Here is a 25,189-nt window from a genome sequence, read left to right on the forward strand (position 1 = left end):
TGAGCTGCTGCAGATGTGTTCCCATATACAATCAGTGCTTGCCAACAGGGCAGATAGAATGTAAATGACTACTGTTATCCCTGGCTATGAATATCATTAACACCAACAGTACACACACACACACACACACACACACACACACACCTCTCGGCTCCTGTGGTCACATTCAAAAGACATTATGTTATTCATTACTGAGGTGTGAATTATAGGCTGATGCCTGACTTCACTGTGCCAAGTCAAACAAATTAATCACCTCATACTTTTAAAGACTTAAAGGAGTAACTTAATTAAAGCCTAAGTTAAACTTCTTTGGGGGATTTAAAAGATAAATAAATAATAAATTCGATTGGGGGGAAGTTTTTGAGAAGAGGGTGTGGACCCTTAAACGTCACTCTAAGGGAGTTGCAGTAAATGCGGACTTCCTTAAAGTTCACCAAGTGGAGTTGGATCAGTCACAGGGATGTAACTTTACTGTTTGTGCACGTCGTGCAGGGTAATAAAAGGGTAGCCCTACTTCTCTGTACTGAAGATGTACTTGTTAAGAGGTCTTTTAGGGGTAAATTGTAGGCATGGGAAGATGGACTGGCGGTGGGCGCTTTTCACACTCCTTTTAAACTTTCACCTAACTTACGGGTCCCCCTCCTCTTATGGCTTATTCCACGGGTCTGCATACACTGGAGCAGTCCACAGGCACAGAAATAGGTGAGTAACGTTTTTTAAAACACTTTTGAGAGGAAGCATATTAAACTCTGTTGCATTTGAGACGATATTTTTGACCACTCCAACTCGGTCGTTTCTTTTTACACTTCTGGAGGTAAAAAGCTGTGCGCTTTTGTTGCGCAGCCGCCAATAAAAATCCACTGAGTTCCAAACTTCTCGGTGACCGGATTGACCCCCATTTCGGGGAAGAGTTAGCCTCTTATGGTCATTTGCAGACTGCTGTATTTAACTGTTACTTTATCAGGTAGTGACCTAATTTGGATCCCCTTTTCCAGCGTTGCCTGAGGTGATAAGATGCAGATAAACGCTGGAATGTCGCTGATTTCTTCAATATCTCATCGAAACGTGCCAAAATTTCGTTTCTGAGTTTAGCTGATAAATTAAAATAGACTAAGGGAAAGAAAAATGGAAAAAAAGGCAACCTTTATGCAGTGTGCATGTGAAACTTGGGATTTCTTCACTGCATAATGGATATCCAGTGTTATTATTCTTTAATAATTCCCTGAAAGACTTCATGCACTTGTTTGTGTGTACCTTTCTGTAGAAACTGGTGCGCCTATGTGGTGCAGAGGAACGTGAGCTGCGTGGTGCAGGGGAGTGCGGAGAGATTCCAGGAGCCCGTGGTGGCCCCCTGCCCGGCCTACCAGCCCGACTGCCAGCAACAAGTGACGTGAGCATCCGGGGGCATGTGGAGAGAGGGGGGGGGGAGGTTCATGGTGCTTGTTTTTTTAGATGCCTGAGATTGGATACAAAATATTTCCTTGAGAAAGTTGGAGGAAGAAATGTTCATGCTGTCGGGAAGAATCGGAGTTGGCAGAGAAGGTTGGCATCTCTGGCAAGCTAAAAAAGTGCAGCTAAGAATGAAAAAGTGCTTCAGGAACTCACCTTATAGTTATTAACTCACCAATTTATTGCTGCAGGTGCACAGAATGATTATCCAAGTTGAGACAAGTTTTTTGTCAGCAAAATCAGACATTTCATTGCCTTTTAAATTAATGGTTTGTGAGCACTATTTTTAAACTCAGAAGTACAAGGGTGTCACCAGTGGTCTAGTCCAGTATAAGCAGGTATACAGAGTATACCCACTTCTTGGGGGACCATTACACCACTGGGAGTCACAAAGATGTATTTCTTACTGCTGACTGACACCTCCATCCTTTCATATAGTTCAGAATGACTGTTTCACTATCATCAGGCTTTTGTTAAATTAACACAATATTATTGTGGACCAGGTCCCTCAGAGTTCTTAACAACAATAGTTATAATTTTAACATGACAACTAATGAAACAGACTTACTTATTGTTTATTACACTTAAGCCAAATTTCTGTTGCTTTTTTCTTTTATTAATCCAAAAACTTAGGCCAAATATGAAGGTTTAACTATGTTTCCAATCACAATGTCATCACAAATATTTCTAAATTTTTATCTTTTGTGTGTTTGTTTTTTCTAGTGTTCTGGGGTTATATTTCACTTAATAATAGCTGATTTGTCATTAATAAACATTTAGCTTTGACACCACATCTTTATTTATCTCTTTCAAGTGTAGTTCCTAATTGTTTTAATTTACATGGATATTTATTATTCTCGTTGAAAATCCAAATATGAGCCATAAATCCAAAGCATGTCTTCCCTTTTAAGGATTTCAAAATAATTTGTTAGGTAAAAGCAACACACAGTGAGTAAAACACATGTCACAACCATCTTTAGGATACATAAAATGCCATGATGCTTTGTAAGGTATTCTTGTAAATATGACAATCTGTACCGATAAACGGTGACCAAATGTTTAAGTGTTTCTGGAAGAAACAATTTAGTATCTTTTGCTTTATGAATCATTTTTGGTTTTGTGGTTTACTTTTGTGACTCATTTTCACAAACTAATGAACAAGAGCCTTAGTGATGTGGAAATGTTTCCTAGAAGCTTATCGCCTTCGGGTCACCAGAACACACGTCTGTGCTAAGAAAGAAAAGCAGGGAGAAAGAACAGACACCTCACGTTATGCTTAGCAGCACTGGTATCATATTATTATTATTATTATTTTCAACAGAGATTCAGCTGCTGATTAACAACCAAAATGTTTTCCATTTCCTTTTGTGTTAGCTAGAAAGGTGTTACCAGTGATAGATGAGAAAAGATAAATGTTTCCGACTTCAGCTTTCCAGATGTTCTACAAGATATGACCTCTGCCCTCAGGGAATGATCTCATCCATTGTTTCACTTGGGAACTGTTTTCTTTGGCTAGAAAACTGAAACGTGCAATGGGAATTGAAAGAGAAGCTACAGGATTCAACACTTTCCAAAGAAAGCATATACTATTGTCACTGTTTCTCCTTTTCCTTAAGTAACAGAGTAGCTCTGCCATAGAAAGCAGTAACACTGACAACATTTTGTAAATTACCTGGATTTGATGCTGAGGGATTGTTTATTTTACTTTGCATTGCAGTTTCCAAACACGGTTTCGACCCACATACAAGATTGGATACAAGTCCATCACAGAGTTAGAGTGGAAATGCTGTCCTGGTTACCAAGGTCCCGACTGTAGGGATTTAAAACCACCCCCAGAGCGACAAGCAGGAGCACAGTCTTACCACCCACAAAATCCTGGCTTATCAACCAGACACACGCAAAGTAAGAAATACTCTCCCAGGTTAAACCTTGAAACAAAGATACATTTCTGCTGCTCATTTCATAGACAAAACTTGTTTTTGTTCCTAAAATGAATAAATTATTCCATGATTACAGGGCCAGAGCGGAGGGAGATCGCGCACCATGAGGCATGGCATGGTGCCACTGATAAGGTGCGAATTTTGGAAGGTGAAGTTCAGCGTCTTTCTCAGACAGTTCTGGATCTCCAGTCCACTCTGACAGGGTTGACCACCAACCTCCGCACAGATCTGCAGGATGACACAAAGAAGATGCTAGTGACCCTTCTGAACAACATACGCCCACCTGATAGTTCCAGTGGTGCAGGCACGGAGGAGAACCCAGCTGTTCTAGATGGCCATCAGGCTACCAGAGGTGGGGTTGCTGGAGAGAAAGCCCTAGAAAAAATAGTAGCTCGTTTAGATGATATTGATAGCGCACTCAAAAGTAAGGATGAAGCTTTGGAGGACTTGAGAGGGATCACAACAAGCCACGATGGGCAGATACGCGTCTTAATGGATGCTTCTCAGTCTCAGACTCCAGCCATTGCTGACTTTGATAGTATACAGACCTACATTGATGGAAAATTTGAGACGTTGAAGCAGGAGCTAGACCAGAATATTGAGGAACAGATGGCCAAAACACAGGCTTCGTGCAATGACAAAATCCAAACAGTGCAGAAGACCTGTGATGATGGACATGACCAAATTTTTGTCAGGTTTAACAAGCTGGTGGAAGCCAAAGAATCTGCTCTTAGGAAGGACATCCGAGCGCTTCGTTTAGAAATGGCCGCCGCAGACGGGCCTGTGCAAGGTCAAAGGCAGATAGATCTTCCCACAGAGGATAAAGACCACAGTGATCATAAAGACTTATGGCGCGAGATTGATCGAATTGAAGAGGCTTACAGGATCCTTAACGTTCGCATTGACAATGAACTGGGTCATTTGTCCCCACAACAAGACAATGGTGATTTTAGCCTGTTGATTGAAGAGCTGGAGGCTCGTGTAAATATTTCGGAGCAAAATGCAGAGACGCACTGTTTCTATATTGAAGAGAAGCTAACCCGGACAATCACTGAAGAAGTGGCAGAACTTCGGCGGCTTCTGGCTGAGCGCGTAAACAGTGTGGAGGACCAGTTTACGAACATGCTGTTGGAAATGAGCAACAACTCATTGCCGGGGACTTCTGGGGACATTCATGCCATCCAAGTAGAAGTCCAGAACAACAAGTTTCTCCTGCAGAGTTTGGATGACAAAGTTAACGCTGTTGAGGAGTTGTGCTCTGCAGGATGTTCAGGCTCAGGCGTTACTGCAGGTGAAGGAAGCGGTGTACTCCCACCTAACGAGCTACAAAACATTTTGAAGGACCTGAGTCGGTATAGAGATGATTTGGATGATCTTCACGCGGTTTTAAGTTCCGACTCAAAAAAGCTCAAAGAACTTGAGGACCTTGTTCAAGGCCAGTCAGTTGGAAATGAAAGGCACATTAAGATGATGGCGGACTTCCAGAAAGGGTTGATTAATCTTCAAAATAATGTGCTTGGTTTGGCTTCTGCTGTTACTGGGTTAGGTGACTCCTTAAGCATATCCAACCAGGATATGGACAGAATAAACTCAACATGCTGCCATGCGGGCCATATTAGTGGTGGAGGTTTGGCACAGGCCAACTGGGCTTCATCTGACGCCATTAGCCAGCAGATGGACGAGCTGAAGAACAGGATTGACACGCTCAGCGCGCAGGTGTCGTCTGAACTAAACCAGTGCAGGCAGAACACACAGGGTGTTTCTGATGAAATATCATCAGTGGAAGGACGCGTGAACAGACTTGAAAAGGTGTGTGGACGGTTAGACGGGATTTCTGTTAACATCAAAGATCTGAAAGACGGGCTCGAGAGACACGTTGGTGGCCTGCGGGACTGCGTCAACAAGATGAACGTCACCTGTGAAAATCACGGCGCAGACATCCTTGCTCTACGGAATTCCTTGCACATGCTCCAGACGCAGTTGGCCAAACAAGCTTTGAAAGATGTTGCAGCCAAAGACACAGGTAAGTTGATGGTTTGTTGACAGTTTGATGACATCATTTGTTATCTTTGGCGATGTGTGGATCAGGGAACTGATGCAGCGTTCTTTTGTTGTTCACTGGTGACTAGACTCAGTACTAAGACGCATCATGGTTACAGGAGTTTGTGCGGCGTTGATAGTTGACATGCTTACGCTTGCATGACCACATGCTACTATAAACCTACAAGTTAAACACAATATGAAGAGCGACAGTTTTACCTATGCTTAAAATGAAAAGTTTGTGTATTGTCCCACTGATGTGAAGAAAGGCAGAAGTGAAAGAAGGCATTTTACAATGAGGTGCGCTGGAACGTTAGCTGTCGTTGAATGGCAAGACTCAGTAACAACTACAGGGATACATAATGGTGCATACTTTTGGGAAGCGTTACTGAAAGGCATCCAGGGACTCAGTGACAGATGTGGCTGTGTAAAGAATGAAGAAAAGGAGACTGAAGGAAAAATTTCCCACTGCTTGTCTTTCGCAGACTTGACAAGTTGCTGCTTGCATAGTTTGCATGGCATCAGTCTGAAAAAGTAACAGAAATCATCAGAAACAGCTTCCATTTATGAGTTGAGAAAGATGTAATGGGGGTGATGGCTTTTCAGCTGTCTGAACTTCACTTCTGTGGGAGCATAATGACAGGAGGTGATTCCTGGCATGATGATTATAATGTTAAGAGTCACCAGCAGGTATTTAACACCAATAAAAACATTGCACCGGATGTACAGTATGGTATCATACTTTGCTTCATTAGTTGGTTTAATTACAATGACAGGGTTTTAAGACCATGTTCAGAGTCAAATTATACTGCATTGCTGTCTTTATAGACCATTAATTATATGGTGCACAGAGGATAGTTGCAGCAGGCAGCAAAAGGAGGTGAATGAAAAGTGAGATAAACAGCTTCCTCTTTAACATCCAACATAGAAGTTTATCAAGTGTGATAAACATCTGTGTAAACACAAACTTTTCCTGACGATTATCCTCCATGTAATGCATTCTGCATGCATGTTTTAAATGGAGACTTGGAGGGAAGGCTCAGATCCCGTGAATTGCTACAGGGCATTCCCATAGTGGGAGGACATGAGTTCACTGGGCCTCCCTGTGCTCGCCTTGACTATGTCATTCAATATGTCCCGGCAGCAAGAGGCAGAGGCCCACACTGGAGACTTCCTGTGACTTATATTGTCTCAAGAATTCCCTAGCTTTAATATTGGGGGAGAGACAGATAAACAGAAAGTTACATTTTTACAGTCTGTCCCAAATTTCTGGTGATTTTACCTTGTATTGTGTTATTTTTTATGACCTTATGTGCAATAAATGTCTGAGTACTCAAGAAGAAGCCTCCATCCTCCTCAGACTCTTTATGAGCATGTTGAGTTGTGAGGTTTACTTTCTATCACCGTGACATGACTTTTTTACTAACCACAGAGCTGCAGACCTCAACCTCACTTCCCAGTCTCTCAATACACTCTGGCACATTACACCTCCCTTCCCCACTCTTTCTCCCTCCCCACGTCCACATACCAACCTCCAGAGATTCCCGTAGGGTGACCTCAGCCTGATGTGTGGAGTCTGGTCCTCATTAAGGACCCTGACTCACTGCTGGAGCCAGTCTTGATGGAGAAAGGAGACGCAGGGCTCCACACCCAGGACCAGATGCTTCAACTACCCTCAGCTGTGATGTCATGACTGGGGCCCCATTGCTGGTGCCTCCCTTTCTTACGCCATCCTCCAAAACAATAGCATGAAAGGGAGTTGATGTAAAAAAAAAAGTATGACAGATGAAATAATGGTTGTGGTGCAGAAATGGAAAGCTTGAAGACTTTTTGTATTTCTAAAATGTTATATCACAACCTTATGTGGAAGAATTCCTGCTTTCTTTCAAGCGTTGTTCTGCAGGATATAGTGAGAATCTCTCCGCTATGAGACCTTTCCAACATCAGAGAGAGGGTGTCTGCATCAACAGTTCTCTGTAATTTTTCAGAATAGGCAATCCAACATTCACGGTCTAATAAACTATGATTGGCAGCTACCCTTCCTTTCTAGTTGGTCCCTTTCACCAGCTATAGTTACTATTTGTGGCCCCTTTCATTTCTGTAAGTCAAAGCAAAGCAAACATCATCTCTCTGGAGAGATTATCTGATGACTGATGTGCACTGTTTTCACCATTTTAAATATCACCTCCACTCTCTCAATTACAGCCAGTTTTTTTTTTCTTTGCTCCACCATCCCATGTGGTTGTTTTGAAAATACTACAAACGCTTGCGGTTGGACAACACATTTGACTTGTGATTGACCATAATCTGGCTCATTCTGGACCAGCTGGCAAGCTTAAATTAGTTTAAAGACCAGATGGAGAGGAAAGCAGCTAGCTCAGCTTTGTCTAAATGTAACACATCTCTAACCTCTGAAGCTTTAAAACAAGTTAACTGCAACTTCCTGTCACTTGTTGCCTAGTAACTGGTTCTGGAAAAGAAATAATTATGAAATTTGTTCAACTGTCACTAAAAGGAAACTTCTACACTGATTTCACAACCTGACACAAGATTTCATGTAGAAAGTGTAGCTGTATTTTGCACGTGTTTAATGTAGAAGCTGTATATTAAAGATGAACACACAGGAGTTGGATAAGATATAAGAAAAGAACTTGTTGAGCAGCAATGGCGTTAATCAGTAATGAACCAGTCTCTCTTTGGCAGAAATAGTTGCCTCAGAACATCAAAAAGTACAGGTTTTGGACGATGATTTGGGGATTTGCAGTCCATTCTTCAAGCAGAATCTCTTCCAGATCTTTTTAGATTAGTTTCATTGGAAAACTCAAAGGCCATGTTGTACAGACAAATATGATCCTATAGAAACACAAAGCAAATGTCATTCAAATGGGAGAATATGTTCCCTTATCAGGTGGTAATCTCTCTGACATGTTGGCATTCATCGCTCCAACTAGAAGAGTGGACTACTGCTGTGTTTTCCTGCTGTCTTGTGTGCTTCCCTTGAAACAAATGAGGGGTGTGGTGTAGGAATGTCCCTCAACTTTTTTTTCCACAGAAGATTTGAGGGGATTCATGGTTTTGTTATGTGCATTCAGTTTGCAAGCCAGAGGCAGGAATGCCCCGAAGCAGTGTTTGGCTGGAATTGCATTCTGTGGATTGGTCAGAGCAACTTTCTGTTTTTTGCCTTAAACAAAAAAAAAGCAAAAAAAAAAAAAAAACAAAAAAAAAAAACCAGGGCTGTGGAACAACATAGTGAAATGTTTTGGGATATTTGCTGCATTTGACAAAATCTGTATTCAATTAGAAATACTCGGTCAAATGGTAGTTTAATTCAAACCAGTTGGATGTTTTAATGTAGACCTCACTGACTGACTTTTTAAGACAGCCCCAAGTGGCCATTTGAGGAAGTGCATGTTTTCATCACCTCAGTGTGGGCTTAATTTTTAAGTCGTAATATTTTCTCTCTAGTCAAATTAGCTTTGATTAGTAATGACTGACAGGTTAAATTGAAGTCACAGAAATGACTTTTGTCATTTCTGTGAATTTTTTTTAACATTAACACATTTAGCCATATTTGAAATAACCCAAATTGTGGATATTAACCTGAATTTTCACAAGATGTACACCACTTGTACTTGAGTTAGTGTGTTTGGGCCACTTGTGGAGTGTCATTCATTCCATTGTTGGACATGCTGGATTTGTGCCACTATGTGGCCAAACTATAGCTGCTTCAAGTACCTTACTATTCAGATGAGAGAGTGTAATTAAACAGTAAGCAAACTGATTGTGAATAATATTTACAAAATTGTCACACATTTCCTGTTAGGGGAAACATAATTTTCTCTCTTTCTAACATTTTATCCAACCAATTGTTGTTAAAGTGGAACTATTATGTGCATTTCAGGCTAATTTATTTTTATTTTTGAGCCCAGAAGGGCTGGGATTGATTGAGTTATTGCCACAAATCGCTTCATTTACTTCAGACCGACCCTCTCCGTAGGCTGTCAGGGCAAAACGAGTGGATTGAGACTCTTCCGCATTAAGCCCCGCCTCCCGCCACTGTACTACATCGGGAGCGCACACCGCACCTGCTTTCGCCGTCATTGTAACATCCCATAAACAGAAGGATTAGGCTAATATGAACTCAACAAAAAACACAAAATACAATGTCAACACATAGCATTAAAACTAACCAGCCATTATCCAAAATAACTTTATCCAAAGTTTTCCACCCGCCTGATGTATTTTTACATGCCCTTGTTACCAGTAGAAGGTAACCAATCACCGAATCTTATCCCCCAGGACATCACAAGGATTTCTAAGTAGAAAAAACTCTCTAAAACGACACGTTTTTCGTCGCCATGGAAACCGAATGGAGAGAGCGCTGGAACTCAAACTCAAACATGCGTTTAGGTGATAAAAAAAACAGTGCCGTTCACATGTCTGATGAGGATTCAACACTGTAACTCTGTAGAAAGCTCAGAAAACTCCAAATACCATAAGAGCACCCCTTTAAAGTTAAATCCTGAAGAAATGGAACTGGCCTGTGGCTCATGATTTATTTTATTTTTTTTAGATTTATAAAGGAGATAAAAAAATCTAAATAGAGATTAAATATCCACAAAATCTTCCAGCTTTGTGGGTGTGGTAGTGGATGAGAGCCTACTGAAAAGTTTCCTCATGGTTTGTGAGCTAATATTCTCCGCACAGTCATATGAACACCCCGAGGAGACGGAGAACAGATGAGGTGTTGTGATACATAACTGTAAGATTAGCTGAAATAGCCCCAACTCACTGGAACTGCTGAATGGAATTGTGTGACTTAAGTTGCAAAATGTTGGCACTGCTGCGCCCACAGCAGCTGCAGCTGCTGAGATGTTGTGTGTCTGATAGGGAGTTTTGGACAAGCAGACAAGACTGTTGCATCATTTAAACGTTTAACAGTGATCTACTGCTGTCATTTTAAAGCTTTCTTTGGACTTTAGATGTGTTAATGGTTGCAAACTGGTTTAGTAAATGCTAGTAAACAGTTGTTTCTCTGCTTTCATTTAAAATGTTCCCTGTGCACATGGCGGCTAATCGACTTTACTGTGCTGTCCATGCTCCAGCTCAGATCACATCCTTATTATCTTTTTTTTCCATGTAATCTCAGAGCCTCTTCACTTTACTCCCTCATCACTCTCTTCTTTCAGTCCAGTGTTTTTCTTTCTATTTGTCCTTCCACGAACGTCAGAGGACTCCTCTTTTGCCATACTCTCCACAAGGTCCTTTAAGTGTCTCTCTTGACTCATGATATTTGAGAAAATAAAGACTAGGCAGCTGCTCTAAAGCAGGGATAAAAACAAAGGCTTTGATTTCATGGATCAATGCATCGCAATTGATCACTGGCTTTTATTGGAGAGACAGGCAGGAAGATTATGTGTATGCTGTGATGAAGGAGCACAAGAGAAACAATACATAAAAGGCTCTTTGAAGTGAATGGATGTCTGTTGGGAAAGAATGGAAAATTGTACTTGACACCATATAAACAAACAGACACACACTGTATATATTTAGTTGGTACCAGAATTTTCAGGGGCATTTTGACAGCAACTGTTTCCTTGGTGAGACATCTGAGGTTGTGAGGTGAGGTGTTTCCATCTCAGAGCCAGGAGTCCATCTGGAAGTCTTCAGAAGAGACGCATATGCACCATGGGAGTTCCAGAGGCCCTGCCATGGAGTGCAAGTTAAACCTTCAATCATTAATAATATTTGAGGAACACGGGGTGGAGGTTGAAATTGTGTCCATGTGCATAACAAGACGCAAGAATGACTACCAGAAAAATGTATGTCAGACAGTGAGTGATGCATTATTGTAAGTGTGTAACCGCCACGCCCTGCTCTGTGCTCCTTAACACCGTTTTCCATCGCGTGAGCCTGCCTTCTGCAATATGCCTGGATGCTTTCAAATACTTCTGAGAACTCATGAGCTGCCACCCAGTTCTGTGGAGGTGCCAGTGATGAATCCCTCCCTCCCCTCCACCCCCTACTGCTTATAGGCAATAACATCTGTTTTTTTGGTGACTCTCTCAGTTGTACCAGCACTACTTGTGAATGTGTTACATCTTTCTGTGTGTTTTTCTGACTTTGTGGTTGCCCCCTCAATGAGACACAGACAAAGAGCTCTTGGGAAATATGTACTCTGGCAACCAGTATCCTGAAGGAGGCAAAGGGAGAAAATGAAGATTATCTCAGTCCAGCATGATTGCTGAGCTTAATTTACTTTTGATTATGCGTGTGGTTTCTGAGGAGCTTGCGGTATCATTTGTGGTAGGAAGGAGGAATTTGGTTGGTGGCTGATGATGCTTTATCGGATAAGATCAGCTTTCTTTTAGGTACTTTAAGATTGATCACTGACTTATTGTGGAATTAAATTAACCATTAATTTAAGATTACTTTGAATGTGGGAAACTGCAGCTCATATGAATGTTTATTTGAAGCTGTTATAAAATAGTATTTAGTTTAAAGATATTTAACATTTATTTATAAGGTACATTGTGAGAGCTCACTTCTCACTAAAAAGCAAAAACTAACTTTTATTCAACTCTGTTTGGACAAAATCAATATTTGTACATCTTGTCAGCATTATCCATCGAGGATGACCATAAAAATGCATGGATGGTAAAAATACAACTAGATTTGTACCTGTATTTTATTGAGCTTCATATGTATAAAAAATACAGTGTACTTGTAACATAATTCATGCTGCAATCTCCAACCACAACAGCAGCTACCACTGACAACTGTCATCACACAATAACTGCTAGATGGATTCTGTTATGATCACATTTTTTTTTCCCACAAATCTGAAGTGAACTGGGTTTTTTTCCAGTTCATCCAAGGCATGTCTGGTTTTGTTAGAACATGGTAAGTTAGTGTCCAGGTCAACACCTTGGGGCTGCTTGTCATATTCTTTAAGCTGCTGCAGAGCAGTTTTTTACTGTGTGACTGCTGGTGGCGGTGGTGTGGAAACGAGTGGAGAACTATTGTCAAGATGCTGTTTTAGGTTGCATGTGTTTTGGTGGATGGTACATGACGCAGTTAGGTTGATATTATTACCAGGACTCAAACTTTACTAGTGGAGGTGATCACAGTTTAATTGTGTGTAGTGCAATGGTCTTAACAATGACACTTTTGCCTCTCAGTTTATAATGTAGCATCAGTTTGCTATATGTAAGCACACACTGATAAAGCACTTGATTTACTGTTTGGGTTATATGAATTATAAAACGTGTACAGCCACTTTTTAATAAAAGTGGTCATTTTAATTTGCCACAGTAATGAACTCTGGGAGATTTTCACCCTTTAGAGTACACTAACAGAGGCTAATGTAACATCTATCTTGCATCCAGAGGTGGCAATTCCTGGTCCAGAAAGTAAAAGTCCTGCCGTGTTTTTGGATATACCTGTACATTTAGAACAGGTGTTTTCACTCACAGGCTTGTTTACCTGGCAAATAAACTCTGCTCATTAAATTCAGCTCGTTTGGTGACTGGTCGGAACCACTGCCGGACAGGACTTTTAATTTCTGAACCAGGAAATGGCACCTCTGCTTGCATCTTCTCTCTTATCTGAGCTCCCTCCAGCCAATAAAAGTCTGATGATGACTATTGATTTGCTGTTGTTTTATTGTTCAGCACTTTGGTCAACCTCCCTGAGCCGTCACCTTATTGTGGTGGAGGGGTTTGTGTGTCTCAAAGATCCTAGCAGCTATGTTGTCTGGGGCTTTATGCCCCTGGTAGGGTCACCCATGGCAAACAGGTGTCTAGGGGAGGGACTAGACCAAGTACGGCTCACAAGACCCCTATGATGAACACAAACCCGGACAGAAATGTTCCATTGCCCGGATGAGGGTTACCGGGACCCCCCTCTGGAGCCAGGCCTGGAGGTGGGGTACGAGAGCGAGCGTCTGGTGGCCGGGCTTTCACCCCTGGGGCCCGGTCGGGCTCAGCCCGAAAGGGTTACATGGGCCCCACCTCCCGTGGGTTCACCATCTGCGGAAGGAGCCGTAGGGGCCGGGTGCAATGTGAGCTGGGCAGCAGCAAGGGGCGGAGACCCTGGCAGTCTGATCCCCGGCTGCAGAAGCTGGCTCTAGGGACGTGGAATGTCACCTCTCTGGTGGGGAAGGAGCCTGAGCTTGTGCGCGAGGTTGAGCGGTTCCGGCTAAATACAGTTAGACTCACCTCGACGCATGGCTTGGGCTCTGGAACCAGTACCCTCGGGAGGGGCTGGACTTTCTTCCACTCTGGAGTTGCTCGTGGTGAGAGGCGCCAAGCAGGTGTGGGCATTCTCATCAGCCCCCAGCTTGGTGCCTGCACGTTGGGGTTTACCCCGGTGGATGAAAGGGTAGTTTCCCTCCGCCTCCGGGTGGGGGGACGGGTCCTGACTGTTGTCTGTGCTTATGCACCAAACAGCAGTTCAGAGTACCCACCCTTTCTGGAGTCCCTGGAGGAAGTTCTGGAGGGTGCTCCTTCTGGGGACTCCATTGTTCTGCTGGGGGACTTCAATGCTCACGTGGGCAATGACAGTGAGACCTGGAGGGAAAGACTTCCGGATGGCTTTGAGGAGATTCTGGTCCACCATCCGGCGGCTCAGGAGGGGGAAGCAGTGCTCCATCAATACTGTGTACAGTGGAGGTGGGGAGCTGCTGACCTCAACTCGGGACGTTGTGGGTCGGTGGAAGGAATACTTCGAAGACCTCCTCAATCCTACCAACACGTCTTCCGATGAGGAAGCAGAGCTGGTGGACTCAGGGGTGGACTCTCCTATCTCTGGGGCTGAAGTCGCTGAGGTGGTCAAAAAGCTCCTTGGCGGCAAGGCCCCAGGGGTGGATGAGATCCGCCCGGAGTTCCATAAGGATTGGGTCCCTGCTTTTTGCAGATGACGTGGTCCTGTTGGCTTCATCTGGTCGTGATCTCCAGCTCTCGCTTGAGCGATTCGCGGCCGAGTGTGAAACGGCTGGGATGAGAATCAGCATCTCCAAATCTGAGACCATGGTCCTCAGCCGGAATAGGGTGGATTGCCCTCTCCGGGTCGGGAGTCAGGTCCTGTCTCAAGTGGAGGAGTTTAAATGTCTCGGGGTCTTGTTCACGAGTGAGGGAAGGATGGAGCGCGAGATCGACAGACGGATCGGTGCGGTGTCTGCATTAATGCAGACTCTGCGCCGGTCTGTCGTGGTGAAGAAGGAGCTGAGCCAGAAGGCGAAGCTCTCGATTTACCAGTCGATCTACGTTCCTACCCTCAGCTATGGTCATGAGCTGTGGGTCGTGACCGAAAGAATGAGATCTCGTATACAGGCGGCTGAAATGAGTTTCCTCCGCAGGGTGGCTGGGCTCTCCCTTAGAGATAGGGTGAGGAGCTCGGTCACCTGGGAGGGGCTCAGAGTAGAGCCGCTGCTCCTTCGCATCGAGAGGAACCAGTTGAGGTGGCTTGGGCATCTGGTCAGGATGCCTCCTGGACCAGATGCCTGGACCAGATGCCCAGACTTCCCTGCTTAGGGAAGTCTGGGCTTCCCTGCTTAGGCTGCTGCCCCCGCGACCTGACCCCAGATACGCAGCATGAAGATGAAGATGACTTTGGTCAACTGTTTGGGAGTTTAGTGCTCTATGAATAATTGCATCCTCCAATAAGGCACTCTTATGTTTCTTTGTAAATCAGCCATGCTGCCCAAAACATCTAGTTTGTTGATATCTGGTTGCAAGAGTGTGACACGATGCCATCGAACAATATAGTGCTGTTAAGTGCAGTTTCTCAGTTCCAGAATGCTGCAGGGCCATGATGCACCCAGTAGTGTCTGAAATGAATGTTAAGTGCCATCGAAATGAGTCAGAAGCACTGAGTTTTAATGCCAGAAAGCTGTGTTGCTTTAATGTGTTTGAGTAAAGATTTTTAAAGCCAAAGTTGCAGATTTACTCAATCAAGCACCCTCGAACAACTGCTTTTCGACATCTATCTTGCATACTACCTCTACTTTGAGTTTTCTCCAGCAAATAAAGGTCAGTCCGAAGGTTAGACTCTTACATTATGTCTTGCTTTGTCCCTTTTGAGTTTTCTTTTCCTTGCTTCCCCCAATAATGTGGTGAATCTTTGATAAATGAGCTATTATGCACATTGTGTTGATATCTGATTGCTGCCTTGTGATGTCGTTGGATTTCTTTGGCTTGGGAAGCAGCTGAACAACAACACTCCTCAGAACGCTCATAATATATTTCTTTCTTTTTTTTTTTCTCTCAAAATAAATTTCACGGGCGCTATCAAAACGAGACAAAGTCCTTATAAGGTCATAAAGTTATGCAGTGTTACCCTAAACTCTGTGTATGAAATATTTTATGTACACATTTATAGATGATACATTTTTTAAATAAGAGAGTCAATTTCTAAGCATGTGACTAGTGAAATTAGATTTTATTTTTTTTAAATAAAAAAAAAAGGATTTTTGACAGGTCATTCCATGATAAAGAAAACTCTGCAAAAGACATGAATGTTGAGCATAGTAAACATCTGAAAAACATATCCCTAATGCATGTTTGTGCCTCAGCATTTAGCGCCAACAGCCACAGTGCTGTAGCTCAGTCTCACAGAAGCTGGGTTAGAGTTAGTCTCGCTGTCAATGATCCATTATTTGTTAACGCAGGACACTGAAGAGACCCTTGTACCAGTCCTTTTAGCTATCAGATGCTTTCCTCATGGATCAGCAGACATGCCTGATTATCACCTGACCAGAAAGATCCAGACACACTTGCTTATATGTAGTAAGTTGCTTCTGGGTGCGCAGCTATTTGTTAAGTCAGTCAGTAATAGTCAACATGTTCTTGTTTTCCTCTTAGGCTCACTGTTATTTAAATTACAATAGAAACATTTTCTTGATTTAATCAGTGCAAATGAAATGACTGAAATCCTGCTATATTTGGTCCACATAAACATCCATCCACCCATCCATGCCCAGCTATTTACAAACAAAATGACATGATTCTGTTTGATACATGCTTGTGAAAGAGGGTTGCTTCTATGAAGATTGTGTGATTATTTTTGTTATTGGCCTGCAGGACACTCACAGGTTCAGCATGCTCAGTTTAGAGGCTCAGGTGATGTCTGAGGCTTGAAGAGATCTGGCATGCAGCCATGTTGCCTCCATACAGATGGTTCTTGTTACTTAGAATTCACTTTACTGGTAGGAAAGAAGGTACAAGTCAGCACTAATTTTGTGTAGAATGTAACTAAAACAAGAATGTGAAGATTAGTAAAGTTCATAAACCTGTATTTTACTCACATTAGAGTACAGAAAATAAATAGAATATTGCAAGTGAAACATTTTACAGTTTTGTGAAATATGTTAGCTCATCACAAATATGATGACAGCTCCATAAATATCTGAGAACTAAGGACACCTGATGATGGAACATTGAGAAATGCTTTGGTACTATTGTCTGATAAGATTCTAGCTGCTCTGAGGCTTCTTTGTCATATTTTCCATTTCATAATGCTCCAAATGTTTGCGCTTTGTGTGAGATCTGGACTTTGTGAGGACCAGTCCAGCACCCAGACTGGTCTGCAACGCTGTTGTAATAGGTGTAATCTTTGGTTTAGTGACATACTAAAGGCCTTCAGTGAAAAAAGCATCATATGAATGGGGGTACATGTTGCTCTAAAATGTTTATATGCATGGTTCTTTTCCAGATGCACCTCTATAATATGTACTTTAATAAGGATTTATAACAAAGGGAGCAAATTTTACAATGCCAAAGACATGTTTGCATTTTAATCTTTCCATATGTGTCACCTGGATTGTGTAAATGAAGCTAAAAAAAAAAAAAAAAAAAAAAAAAAAATGAACAAAACATTTACAGTTTTGTGGCTGTTTTTTTTTCTTTGTCCTTTACTTTCCCAGTAATGACTTTAAGACCAGAACGGCCTGCCTCTTCGCCTGATACAACTCAGACCAGAACCAGAGTCAAGCAAATCCACATCCCTGTCATCCTTCCTCCACCGCCAACCATCCCCAGGCACCCTTACAGTCATCCACAACCTAACAGGCACGCAATCAAGATCATTCCTCCAAACCAGCCCTCAAGCCCTCTGAAACCAGGTCCCCACACTCTGCCTCTGGTTCCTGTAAGACCAGTGGTGGAGACGGGGGAGGCAGGACCTCCAGGATATGTCCGTCGGGTCACTGTGCGCCGAGGATCTGAGGACTCATCTAGCAAACCTGTGAAAGGGTTTGCTGGGGCTCCAGGTTAGTGTTGCCAGTTTTCATACACAGTCATTTGTAAGGATGTAGCTCAGGAGCAACTGCAGTCTTCTACCAACTGCATGATTGGTGGATCGATTCCAGGCTTTCCCTGACTATATGCCTAGGTGTCATTGACAAGACACTGAACCCGAATTACTTCCGATGTGTCTATCGAGGTCGGAGTGTGTATGTGAATGGGTGAATGTTGCATGTCACGTAAAGTGCTTTCATTGGTCGGCATCCCTGGGAAAAAGTTCAATCTCACATTATTATGTAACTCTTTACTGGTCAACACAAAATCAAAATTCAGTCAGCATGTGTGACCTCTGTTTAGTGACCAAAACACATTTCTTTTTAATTAATTGCCAGGAACACTGTTGACTTTACCAGAAACAGAAACCAGAACGTTTAATATGCTGTTCTGCTTTCTTTCCCTGCTGTATCTCCAATGCAAGGAGAGACCAACTTACTGCTTGGCCTTGTATATGTGAAAGAAGTCTAAGATGTTCGCATGAATAACTAGAATAACTCATATTGCTGGTCATGACACACATCATAGTTCTCTACACCACACATCTTTCACACATCCAAAACCTTTTTTAAATCTATATTCCTCATAACAAGTTAGAATAATCACAAAATAAGGTACATTTAATACCTTTGTACTTTAAGAGAAGATCATGGGAGAGCATATTGAAATGATCTTTGCTCGAAATGATCTTTGCTCGCTAATCTGTCCTGCCCACCACTTATTTTAGTACTTTGGAACACTCACTCTACTGTAGGTAAACACTCAGTATTTAATTGATGACAGATCCCAAAAGTCTTTGTTGTCTCTGACAAGCTGTGATTTAAAACAGTCCAGCAGATTCTGATTCAGAGTGTACTGGAATCTTTCATTACTGCAGTGACAGGAAGCAAATTAAGGATAGTCATCGTTCTGGCACTATGACAATCTCTCTCGTGGTGTGCGACAGAAAGGACACTTTCTTTTTATTCTAAGACTTTACAGATCAGGACATAATGATAATAATTATATTAATTTGGACTTTGTCAGGTCTGAAAATTAAGTAAATACATCACCTAATGGAAAAAACACATTTTCCACTGTGTCATTGCTGCTTTAGCAAACACTAAGCCAAACTGGAGAAGCAGCGTGTAGAAAAGACACACCTTATTATTCAGTAATCTATGGAACCACCCTGACAGTCGTCATTTGAAGAAGTCCTGTTATTTAGGACCTCATATAACTTTTTGGGTGGAATTTTGGCCCACTAGTCTTTACAATGTTTCTTCAGTTCATTTATTTATGTGCTGCTCTCACTAGTTTTATTTAATTACATTGAGAGCTGTACTCTGACTTGGGCTTTGAAATGCCTTGATTCTTCATAGCTTCACATTTGACTCATGGGAGTTCATGGTCAGTTTAAAGACTGAAAATAATCCAGGTCATGGAGTTGGAAATAAACCCAAATCATCATCATCATCCTCTCTTCATAAGCATGCTTGATATTTTAGTTGATATGAGGTTTTTGTGCTGTTATGGTGAGTCTCGTTTGCATCATCACTGCTCGTCATAGCCAAATATATCTTTAGTGATCTTGTCTGTCCAGAGAATATTGCTCCAGGAGTTTTGTGATGCATCTTTACAAATCTAAGCTAAGATACTGTGTCCTTTTTTTTGAAGAAGTTTCTCCTACAACTTTTCCAATAAACCATGCTTGCTTGATCTTCTAAATGTATTATCTTCAACCCTCTGACATGCTAACTAAGGTCTGTATAGTTGGGGAGGCCTTGTGTTTTCTGTCATTTGTCTGTCCATCGCATTCTCAGATATTGGGGTGATCTTGCTGGATTTTTTACTCCTGAAAGATTGGGAACTATTATGAAATTTTCCTTTTACTCATGAATAATTTGTCTCAGATTGATGGATTCCCAATTTTAAAGAAATGCCTTTTTGATCTTTCCCAGATTGATAGGAAGCTGCATCTGCTGATCATTACTGGTGTCTTACATTCTTGACATTGTGTTTACACACACACACACACACACACACACACACACACACACACACACACACACACACACACACACACACACACACACACACACACACACACACACACACCTGAATCAAACTGCCAAAACTTTGACTTTTACTGGGGCATTTTGCAGTCTTTTTTTTCTTTTCTATTTCCCTTTTTTTTTGTTAAATGAATAATGAGTGTATTTTGTAGTTTTATTAATCTGAAGTTCTGTTTTTATCAAATATAAAACCCTGTAAGGATCCAATGACCATTTCACTATGGAATGTGCCATATGATGGCAGCTAACCATTGTTGGTTCGACCTGCTGTTTTCATTTTCAGATTAAATTGACTTTTTTACAAGATAATCACCGTGAAGTTTTTCAAGAAGATTTTTTACTTTTGTTCAGAGGCTGCTCTACTCAATGAATTTTGGACTTCTTTGAGACTTAAGATGAGTTTCCATGGCAACATGAGAGTTATTTGCCAGTCAATCAACTCAAGTCATCCAAAACCAGGATAATTAGTGAAATAAATACAAATGCCACATAAGTTGAAAAGAAAGCAAAGAGGATGCAGGGCAGGAGTGTGGCTTGAGGAAAAACTCAAACCGCGTCTTCAAACTGCTCTCATAGGTGACATGAGATTGCTGGATACCCAAATGGATGAGCTCCACTTTGTACTAGCAAATGGTGACAAATCTTGGTCTCAAAATGAATACAGACAATGCAGTATTATCGAGACATCGATACGTGGCTGCACATCCCGGACTCTACTGTGTCTGTAGCGCTTTAAGATTATTCCAACAAAAACCAAGACAAGCCGAAAGCTAAAAGGAAGAGGAACTGCAGTGCTATAATTTGTGACACAAATTATAGATCTTTTTAATGGTGCTGTCAATGTAGATAAATGTGTGGGCTTGTTCGGTTCTCTTTTGCCTTCTTGGTGTTTGGAACACAGTCAGGATTCGGTCATACAAGTACACGAGTTGTTTTGTCAATGTTTTCAGCAGTTATAGTTTCTACAGTAAACCACAAAAGAATGCCAAATCAAATAAAAACGGAAGACAACAACTAATAACAGATTTAGAAAGATCTGGACTGAATTACCTGGACTGTGTAGTGAAAGCTTTCAAAGCACGTCAAACACTGAAACAAAGGCTTTGTTGTAGCCCCCATGTTGTTTGGCAGTAAAGAGAATAGAGAACAGCCTACATTAGTTATACTATTCCCTCATAGTGTGGGAGAATGCCATGTCAATGCCAATGCATCGGAAATTTTACCCAAAGAAATATAAAGTTGATAATTAATGAATGTCTTCAGGCTCAGGTGTAAAAACAGGGGTTATCAAATATTTTCTGAAATGGGTAATCTTCAGAGGCTAAATACAAGATAAGTTCACATCCTCTGCCAAATGTTTTAATTATTAACAAATAGGGAAGCAAATACTAAAGCTTCCCAGTTGAATTTTAGTTCATGAAGGTGATCAAATCCTCAAACTCATTTATATTTTATTCATTCAAGTAGCTGCATATTTTCCCCCTGGTGATGGATGCTAAGGCTCACACTGTAAACTGACTTTTTTTTAAATTATTTTTATTTAAGGACACACTTAAAGCAATCGTCTTAGAGTCTAGACTATTAGCAGGTTTGTTTTACTTTCCAAGCTTCTTTGCCATGATGTTCAGATGGAAAGCCAAACAGCCTGTGCCAAAACAGAGCTCTGACCTTTATTTTCAGATGATGATAAAACATAATGCGTTTGTCATCTGTCTCGTTTCCAGGCTATCCTCCTCTGCAGCCCGCATCTTTCAACCCTCAATCAGCCAGCCGCAGAGGTACTGTAGCACTTACACTGCATGCGTATACAGCATTTCAGTGAAAAAGCTGTGAATAATTTGTAGCCTGGGAGTGAGAGGGAGTGGGAACTGGATGTGTTTTGTTCAAGGAGGTGTGGGCGGATTGTGGAATGATTTTAGCTTGTCTGCAGGCACTCACAAGAAAGTTTCACCCTGAGTTGCATGGATAATTTTACAATTGGAGGTAATGAATAAAATGTGACCACAGAGTTAGGTTTGCAGAAATATGAACACATTAATCCAGCGTGATATATTTGATACATACAGTGGAAAAAAATAATAAGACCACTTGGGTTTTCCATGCAAATGCACCTTTTTTTTTAATTTTTTTTTTTTATTAAGCATTAAATGTAAACATAAAATATTCCAAGACCGTACTCTTTCTGAGACACTTAGTTTTACCATAAAGTGGCGCCAACACACTAAGACTAAAACAAGACCTGACCCTTCTTGGTATGACAGACCCATAGACTGTATATAAAGAGAGAGGGACAGACCTCTTCAAATGGCGGCCCGCGGGCCACATGCGGCCCAGAACCAACTTCTATGTGGCCCAGCTTATGTAAAAGAATAAAGATATTAATAACGAACCTTCAGTCATCCCTACGCTGATCAAGTAGCTTACAATCCTACAGTTGTGCAAACCATGAATGCAACACCTGGTTGCCTAGCAACATTTAACCCCCAGCGCATGTTGTTGTGTTTTGAAGTTGTAAGAGTAGCGCTAGCAAGCACGTTGCTCTCTGTCCTAAAACACAAAATTGACAACGAAAACGCAGATTTAACCCCGCCTGGACTGAAAAGTATTGTTTATTTTGCCGTCACATTCGTGCGCCAAAACGACGTGTTTAATTTGCAATGAGTGTGTGGCGGTGTTTAAAGATTATAATGTGGGGAGGCACCACATCGAGAAGTTTACATTGATATGACCTTTTTATGTTAAAAGTTAGGAGAAAAATAGGCTCCGACTGAAAATTTCATTATTTTCTTTTGTGCATTTGCCCTTGTCATGTGGGACTGCATTTAAAATAAAAAAGTAATAAATCATTACATTTTGAAAAATAAGTCGTTTATTTCTACTGATTCATTTTCCCTTACTTTATTTACTGGCTTTCATAATTTTTTTATTTGAAAATCTGGCCCACCAGAATATCTAATTGAGTAGCCCTGGTGTATGACCAACAAAGCATTCAATGCCTTAATTACTTTCATTTTTAAACCTAAGTATTATGAATGAGATACTGGTGAAAAGCAATGTCTTTTTCTGGCTCAGGCATCTCAAACAGAAACAGTACATCACCATTTGACATAGGTTTGTTTTTTTTTTTGTTTTTTTTTTTACTGTGTTTTTGCTCCAGTAGCAACAAAGGTACCTTGGAACCCGATGTATCAAGCTCTGGCAGACTCCCCAGGTAAGATCCTTCTATAAAGATAAACCTTAACCTTTCTTGACCTTGCAAACATCATGAGCTCCTTTAAAACCACTTTTGCAAATGTTTATTTAGTGTTATGGTCTCAAAGTATTTTAAGGTGTTTTATCCTTGACATGAGACACTCACATGGATTTTTCTGGGTCAAGTTTCAGTAGACAACAGCGCCTTTGCAGATCCCTTCTCCTTTTCTGCTGGCCTCACACAGCAGTCGCCCTTTTTGGGAGATTTTGGCATCATTCGCTTTAACAGGGTAATAGTGAACGACGGCGGACACTATGATCCTCACACAGGTACACCTATTCCCAGGAAAAAAATAGATTTTAGTAAAAAAAAGATTAAACACGTTACTGTTTGAATTCTAAGCTGAGTGAAATCTTTGCTGCATGTCATCCCTCTGCTTTTCCCCACGTTTCCTGTCTGGCTAATGCATGAAGGCAAAATGCCAAAAAGAAAATTAAACAGAAGCAGGTTTATGTTTAAGGTAAAAAGAGCTGCTTGTAGTAATAAATTCACTTTTGCTTTCATTATAAATGCAGTCAGAGCTCAGGAGTGACTTAGGATCTTTCAACTCTTTGGTTGACTTTACAAGAAGGAGCAGCAGATCCTTTTTTCAGGAGACTAAAGCTGCATTTCAACCAAAAGCAGAAAGAACTTAAATGGCCTTTTTTTTTTATTTTTATCAGAAGCTAAGATGATTTCAGCTGTACTTTCCATTTATGGCTAAAGTTCAGGTTAGAAAAGGCAAATTGAGATATATGAGGTTAACTCTCCTGCCAGAAAAGCAGACAGGAAAAAGAGTTGTGACAAATGTAAGATCATTGATCGGCTAATCTCATCCACAGGGATCTTCACTGTACCACAGGATGGCCGATATTTAATCACAGGTCTACTGACTGCAAAGCAGGGTGACCGCATTCAAGCTGTCCTGTCCGTGTCTAGCCGCAGTGTGCACAGGCTGCAGAGCTCGGGAGCTGCTCCACATAATAGCAAAACTGATGGTTCCTGCGACTGCGGAGGCACCGTGTCCTTCAGTCTTGTCCTACCACTGAGGAAGGGAGACCGCGTGGGCCTGGTCAGAACCGGTGGCCAGATGGCCACAACTGAGGCCAGGGAGATCCTCTCAACCTTCAGCGCCATCTTTCTCTACTCATCACAAGCCAACAGATAACTGCAGCTCAGCTGAGCAGCAGCAATTAAGACTAGTTTGTTTCCAGATAGCAGGACTGGAAGAAATACTCAACAAATCCTATTTATCGCCAGTTTGCAGTTTGCAGCTATTTAACATGCAGTGTCACTGTGTGAAGATCCTGTTAAACATCATGTTTGTTTAAAAAAGTTATATTGCTTTTTATAAGCCATTTGCAAAAGATACCAGAAAGCAAGAGGCTGGGTTTGTCACTAATATATTTGGTTATTAAATTGAACTGTTGTATCTATTGTGTATATCTCCATTTGTAAGGTAACTTGAAAATCTATGAAATGCAAGATTCATTTCGCAAATGGCAAACAACTCTATATATAGTTCGACTGACCTTTAGGGGTGTATATTGTTAGCTTATCAGTGGTGTATTGAAATAAACCGCAAGAGAGCTTCATGAGCTCACTTGTTCTTACAGTGCACACAGAGTTCAGAGAAACTGAGGATTAATACACCTACACAGGGAGATTAATGGGAATAAAATTTAGATTCAGTAAGATTTTTTTTTTCCTTTTTTTTTCCCCCACATCTTAAACTTGGCAGCACAGAGAAAACTGAGATAAGGAGGAAACCACCCCATGTGGGCATTTATATAAAATAAGTGTGTATAAAAAAAAATAGATTTTCCTTTTTGCTTCTAAGACTCAACGTTTTTTCCAAATGGAAACTTCACCAAATATTAAGCCGTCCTCAGTTTAGCCTCTGTTGACCCTAAGAAAGAAGGAAAAATTCAGATTTTTATTTTTCAAAGTTAAATATAACTGTGCCCTAAATTACTGTTTCTATAAAACTTTGATGTTTTTGATGCTCAATAAAGTTGACTGAAATTCAGAACAACCTGAGGGATTTCCACTGCGATTACTTCATTAATGTATTGTTCCTTTAAAACAAAGCCCAAGATGAAAGCGACTCCACTAGCCTGTGGGTACTAGTGAACTTTCTGACTTTGACGCAGAACGAAAAGAATTAAATAACAGAGC

The 25,189-nt window shown here is 41.4% G+C and overlaps 1 protein-coding gene across 2 annotated transcripts; it reads left to right on the forward strand.

The window, feature by feature from the left end:
- The first annotated feature begins 461 nt into the window (after positions 1–461).
- Positions 462–24,956, forward strand: emilin2a (elastin microfibril interfacer 2a). Of its 2 annotated transcripts, none has more exons than XM_079243496.1 (9): positions 462–702; positions 1,265–1,390; positions 3,167–3,351; positions 3,466–5,412; positions 17,353–17,697; positions 21,504–21,557; positions 22,937–22,990; positions 23,158–23,301; positions 23,854–24,956. In XM_079243496.1, the coding sequence occupies exons 1-9, from the start codon at positions 530–532 to the stop codon at positions 24,177–24,179; spliced, it is 3,354 nt and encodes a 1,117-aa protein (XP_079099622.1). In that variant the 5' UTR covers positions 462–529; the 3' UTR covers positions 24,180–24,956. The 2 variants fall into 2 exon arrangements, with proteins under 2 accessions (XP_079099622.1, XP_079099623.1); XM_079243497.1 differs by having other exon boundaries at positions 22,940–22,990.
- The last annotated feature ends 233 nt before the right edge of the window (positions 24,957–25,189 follow it).

This window comes from Telmatherina bonti (genome assembly GCF_933228915.1).
Source record: "Telmatherina bonti genome assembly, chromosome: 7".
NCBI lineage: Eukaryota > Metazoa > Chordata > Actinopteri > Atheriniformes > Telmatherinidae > Telmatherina > Telmatherina bonti.